Genomic DNA, 6,436 nt, shown 5'->3' with positions numbered 1-6,436 from the left:
GTGCAAACAATGGGCTCGTACTCTCAGGCCCCACCAGCTGCCTCACCCCGGGGCCCCGTGGTGGGCCTCCATATTGCATGCATCAGGTGCAATTGGAACGCATCAAATTTCACGGTGGATAACGTGCCACGCTACTGGTTGCATGTCACGAAATCTCGATTGCCCGCTATCCACTGTGATTTGTTTTGTTCACTTGCACCTGGCGGCATGCAATACTCTCGCCCGTCGTGGGCAGGGGAGCACAGATAAATACGCCTTCTTGACCCAAAACCCCCAATTTTAGGCTTTCGAAACAAGAATAATGCTATTCATCGCTGGGTTACCTTCCAACTCGGCAGGATGTGATTGGGGAAGTTTAATAGACATAAGGAGCCACGTCATCTACACGTAGGACTAGCACTCTTGCTGCGAAATAGCGATGCGGCATTACCGTCGGAAGGGAAGAAAGCAACGTGGCGATTTTTTTTAACTAAATATTGTTTAGCCACTGCAAGCAACCTGTGGTCCTGTTTCTCAAAAATTAATCTTATTCCATTTCCCGCGCGGCAAACCGGGATCGTTTCCCTTTTTCTTTCTCGAAAGAGATGTCATATTCCATACGATTCTCTATCGATTCCCCAATTGGTTTCTCAAGACCGGGACAAGTCCTATATCTGGCGTAAATGCAGCATCCCTTGCTTTTCACACCCGGCTCTCTGTCTCTGCTCCGAAGACGGACGGGAGGCGGCCTCGGGACCTGCGAGCCATGTAAAGGAGAAAGAGTGGAAGACGAAGAAGGGAAGCCCAAAGAAAGAGAGAAATAAGAAGCTTTGGAGAAACTCTCTCAAGGATCCATTTGCGTGAGTTTCGTTACTTTATTCTCCACTTCTCCTCGCCATTGCTCTGTCTTAAAACGATGTCTCCGTGTTATCATTCTTTTTTTATTTTCCTTGTGAAATGGCGTCAGAAATAAGAAAGGAAGTGAGGGAATATAATTTCCAAAAAGAAAGAAACAAAGAGGGACAGAACATCGAGAGCTTATCTTGTCCTCTGTTTTTCTTTCTTGTCTGGGTATGAAGTGATTATTTTTAAAGAAAAATAAAAAATTTTCAGGAGGCGCTCTCTGGGGATCTGCCATTCGAAAAGAAATAATATGAGATAGCTCTCCTTATGATGAGCTCTTATCTGATTTTGACTCATTGAGTCCTTTTTGTTCCCATTAGTTTTTTCCCCTGCTTATCAAATACATAAGGATTTCCTTATTTTAAATATCTTAGTAGATGGTTTGTTTTCCTTCTCCACCTTTATTGGGTATGCAAGAAGGGATGGTTCATAAAGCAAGTTGGTTATCTTTCCTACTCTTCGACTTTTTTATTATTTACGAACGAATAAATAATAATTTTTTAAAGGTAGTTGACAACAGGTAAAGGGAAAACATGGGATGCTTTATGGATTCCTTTGTTCATGTTCCGGTTGACGGTTGTAGTGCTATAATATGTTGCAGGATGAGCACTGGACCAGGATTAAAAATAAAGAAAAAAAGAAACCGATCTTTTCATATGTACTTTTATTGCTGTCGTTTCAGGTGATTATTATTATTCTTTTCACTTGTGTTTCAACCTATTGAAAGGGTTGAAGAAAGCTTGGAGTAGCAAGTAAATACTTTAAAAACAATAGATTTGGATTTCATCTGTTTGCTATGGTTCATTTTTTTCCTTATGTTAAGATTCAACGCATCTACCCTTGCCTCTCTCTCTCTCTCTCTCTCGGTCTGAGGTCTGCTTTGTTCTTTTGCTCTGCAGGAGGCTTGTGGGAACAATAGAAAAACGTTAAAAAAAATGCAGACAACCAAAACAAGGTCGGATCTTATCTTGGATTTTCAATTTTTCAAAATTAATTTTTTGTGGTTTCCAATAATTTATGTTAAGTGTTAGGCAATGGGAATCTAAATAATACTTTTTGCCTCGTCAATTATGGATGAGAACAAAGGGTTACCTTTTGTTCTTTTCTATTTTTTTTCTTTCACACTCCAGACACTATATGTTAAAATCCTCAGCATGTGATTGTGACTAATGTTGGCTTTTTTGATTTGTCTGGTTTTGAGCTTGGGGGGATGGCCCATGCATTGGGAACCACATCTTCTTTGCTTGCCTTTGTTAGAGAAAGTCTGCTTCAAGCCATGGCCATTTTGCCTTTTCTTGTATCTAGGATTCGACTAATCATCTTTTTTTTTTTTTGATTCCCTCATCCCTTTTTGTTCCTGTGCTTGCTCTTGAGGCTGTGGGTCCTTTTCCATCAAAATGTCTTGTTTCTTCCCTCCCAATTAAGTCCAAGTTCAATGATCTTTGAAATCTCATCCATTGAATTTATTACTTTGGGTTTATAATTGGGGTAAGCCTCTTTTTATTGTTTTTAGTTAGTTTGAGCATGGAAATGTGCATGGTGACCAGCAATTGCGGTGCTAATGGGTCTAGAAGTGGCCTTGTATATGGGGTGAATCATTCATAAAGACTTTATTTCTTTATGGCCTGATTAATTTGGCAAGCTTCTAACCTATAGCATGCTTTAATGATTCTCAATTTTCATAGATCATGTTGAATTGTATCACTATGATGACTTTCTGCTTAATTCTTGCAGATAATTAAACATTGATGAAAAGAGAGATTAGCCTTGTACAGTAAATTGTAATTTGTATTCTTGCTGCCTAATATGTTATTTAGTTGCCACACTTAATTACAAATTTTATGCCCGGTAGACATAATTTACTCCCGTAGTTACAAAAAAGCCATGTCATTTATTTCAAAAATGCTTACTGAAAATGGACGAAGTCATTGCCTTTCATGTTATTTATAACTTTTTCTAGAAGTTAGAATACTTACACCCAAGCATATTTTCTTCAGCATTTCTCATGAATCTTCTCTCTAGTTCATTTCTGGTTCATGTAGAAGATCAATGTTGGTTGCTGTTATTTTCCTTTCTCATCTTGAAGCAGGAACGGATCTTTAGAAGGTCCTCAGAGGACATCTCCAGCCACCCCTAGATCGAATCGTCTGCCCAAGGCAGCTAGTTCTGAGCCTGACTCCGCTTCTCCAACATGTCCACCAACAAAGACTTTAACTGATAGAAGTCCTAAGGTCATCGAACGCCGATCACATAGAACCCCAGTATGTGAGGTACGTATTATATCCATTAAAGTCGCCTGATTCTTTTGTATGAGCAGTTTAGGAGCTTGATATCTGATAGATGTATCATGTTCAGAGTTTTGATAACATTTAATTCATTTCCTTGTTCTCAAATGGACATTATGTTTCAACTCTTCCAAAAACAGTTAGGACTAAAAAATGGACATACATACATACGTACATAAATACATAATGCACACACATACATACATACATACATTTGAATCTAGGATTGGCTGGTCGGGGACCATTGTTGCAACCAAAAGCCATGGTGCAGCTGGTTGGGGACCATGATTGCTACCCAAAGCCATGAAGGACCATTATAACAGATTCTACTAGCTGCTATGAAGCAAAATTCGTGTTCTTTAAATATTTAAGCATTCTCTATTTGACTGGCCATTGGATATTTATAGCAGCTTAAGGGTAATATACTGCCATTATAAGTGTTTTTTTTGGTACTAAATAAATGTTTGTTAAGTAGATAACGTGAACAAAATTATAATATGAAATAACTGTGGCTATCAGTAACAACCATCATTGCCTTTATATATGTTATCGGTCATAATGCATCAGATCATCAATAATGGCAGACATCTGTAAGCTGTTATATATGTGTTTCATCATGGAATGGATAATAGCATTTAAAGACATGGATTTTGGTCATGCTGGCCACCGGATCTGGGTTAAATATCACTTTTCTGTACAATTGATTTGCTTCAGCAATCCTGGGTCATTCTGAATCATTTTTGGGGAGCAAATATTTACCATTTAATCAACATTGCTGTCATATTCTCCTTATAAAAAGAAGAGGAGAAAAAAGAAACTTACATTCCCTTCCTGCTTAGATAAATTATACCATGGTCTGGTACTTGCTTGTTATCTTTATGTTGCAAAGAACATTGGAGATTATTGATCAACATTGCCCTCTTTTGTGCTCAATTCCTAGAAGAAGCGTCCAAGCAGGGTGGCTGAGTTGGAATGTCAACTCGTCCAGCTCCAAGAGGAAGCCGAAGAGGCCAAGAGGCAGCTCTTGGTCGTATCTGCGAAACTTGAAGATTCCCAACGCCAGCTTGTAGAGCTCTCTGCAGCAGAAGAGGCCAGGCTCCAAGAACTCTGCAAAATCTCTCAGGAAAGGGATCGTGCATGGCGGTCTGAGCTTGAAGCCTTCCAGGAACAGCACTCTGTTGACTCGGCAGCTCTGGCCTCCTCCATGAATGAGACACAGAGGTTGAAGCTGCAGCTGGAAATGGTTCTCAAATCCGAGGCTGCCCAAGCCAGGCAATCTGAAGTAGAAATTTCCGAGATCCAAGCCTTAAAAAAAGATATGGAAGAGGCCATATCCATCATCGGAAGCCTAGAAGTTCAGCTTAGAGACAGTGAAAAGGCAGAAGGTGATGCAAAAGCAACAGTTACTGAGACAAAACAGCAACTGGAAATAGCTAGAACGACTATAGACAATCTCCTTAGTGATGGGTCAAAATTTATGGATTCTTTCAGCTTAGTGGCTTCTGAACTAGAGGAGTCCAGGGCTCAAGTGAATTCGCTTGAAGAAGTAGTGAGAAAATTGCAGCAAGGTCACTCTCGTGCTTGTAGCCAAGCTTTGGTGCATCATAATGGTGATTGCCATGATTCACAGAAAATCAGGTGCAACTCCCTAGAGTTGGAAATGGAACAATTGAGATCGGCACTTGAGGCAGCTGAGATGAAGTACCAAGAAGAACAGATACAAAGGATTGTGCAAACACAACGTGCTCATGAATTGATGGAGCAAATGAAGATTGACTCTAGAGTGAGAGAAACTGAATTAGAATCAGCAGTGAACAATTCAAAAACTGAGATTATTATATTAAAGGCTAGTTTATATGACAAGGAAGCAGAACTTCGAAGCTTGTCAGATATGAACAAGAGACTGCATGAGGAGTTAGAAAAGCGAGGAACAAACCAAATGGAATCTGACTTGGCTCTAAAGCTAAAACAATCAATTGCCAGCATCAGGGAATTGAAGGCAGATCTAATGGATAAGGAGACAACACTGCAGAGCATTGCAGCAGAGAATGAACAACTGAAATCTGAGATGAGGAAGAGAGAAATGGAGAGCCATAAAGCTTATGAAGCAGCAATAGCTGAGGTTGAGTTGGCAAGAGCTGCAGAGAAGGAGGCGACGACAAGGCTCGGATTTGTTACCGAGGAGGCGGATAAAAGCAGCAGGAGGGCTGCAAGGGTGGCTGAGCAGTTGGATGCAGCAAAAGTATGGAAATCAGAAATGGAAGCTGAGCTGAGGAGGCTGAGGGTGCAAGCCGACCAGTGGCGGAAGGCAGCTGAAGCTGCCATGGCTGTGCTTACAGCCAGCAATAATGAGAGGTTGGTGGAGAGGACAGGCTCTTTGGATTTTGAGTACCATTCTGTCGATAAGAAGCTGATGAGTTCACCGCTTTCTGATGATCTGGATGATGAATCTCAGAGGAAGAAGAACAATAATGTGTTAAGGAGAATCAGCGGGTTGTGGAAGAAGGGCCAGAAGTTATCTTAGTGAGCATCTGCAGGGTTGTATCTCATCTTTGTTAATTATTTTCTCTGGGTCGCTGAGATGATGGTCTTTTGCTTTTATTGCTCATGCCCAGAGCTGAGGGTTATTCAGCTGGGGAGTCCATGAAGAGGAAAGGGGAAGCACATCTACAGAAAGGTGATAGGTAGCTTTATGTTGCTCTTTTTCTGTGCAAATGCAAACCTTACTGTTCTACTTGCTAGTATTCCAGACACCATGCATAAATGATTCCCATTTTTCCTTGGAATATATAGTTTTTGCCAAGTGAACTTGTAGGTCCTTGATGTGTTCAAAAAATTTGCAGATCCTGATAGCACCATAAGAATCTGACCTGAGTCAGAAATTCGTTTTTTAGCGTGGATTAGATTTGCTATCTGCTTGGCCTGCCAGCAATTTCATTCAATAGCCGTGTGGAAGAATAAGAATTCTCTTACACTGCCCCCCTTGGTTTTAACCGTTGGACCGGAGGGCAGTCATAATGCACAAGTTTGGCATTGGGAAATAATTCAGGTAAAAATGAAGAGTTTTGAATTTTTGTAAAAAAATTGCAACCTAAAAATTCAAGAGGAGGTTAAATAACTGCAAGTTTAAAAAAAGAATATATTTTTTTAAAAAAATCTAAATTTCTCGACTGACCTTACAGGTGTCATCTATCTTTGAGTGGCTAATTTTTTGATAATTTTTTCTATGCCCTTCATTTCTGTTTTAGTTTTTTAATAAAATCAGATAT

General features: G+C 40.1%; 1 protein-coding gene across 2 annotated transcripts; it reads left to right on the top strand.

Moving 5' to 3' along the window:
• Positions 1–699: 699 nt before the first annotated feature.
• On the top strand, positions 700–5,970 carry LOC105034111 (interactor of constitutive active ROPs 2, chloroplastic). 2 transcript variants are annotated; one of them, XM_019846879.3, is made up of 4 exons: positions 700–839; positions 1,782–1,837; positions 2,972–3,152; positions 4,111–5,970. In XM_019846879.3, exons 2-4 carry the CDS (start codon positions 1,818–1,820, stop codon positions 5,689–5,691), a joined length of 1,782 nt encoding a protein of 593 aa, XP_019702438.1. In that variant the 5' UTR covers positions 700–839; positions 1,782–1,817; the 3' UTR covers positions 5,692–5,970. The 2 variants fall into 2 exon arrangements, with proteins under 2 accessions (XP_019702438.1, XP_010907443.1); XM_010909141.4 differs by having other exon boundaries at positions 4,108–5,970.
• The last annotated feature ends 466 nt before the right edge of the window (positions 5,971–6,436 follow it).

This window comes from Elaeis guineensis, chromosome 10, assembly GCF_000442705.2.
Source record: "Elaeis guineensis isolate ETL-2024a chromosome 10, EG11, whole genome shotgun sequence".
Taxonomy (NCBI): Eukaryota; Viridiplantae; Streptophyta; class Magnoliopsida; order Arecales; family Arecaceae; genus Elaeis; species Elaeis guineensis.
Note: the sequence above shows the minus strand (reverse complement) of the source record. Positions and strands in the feature narration are given on the sequence as shown.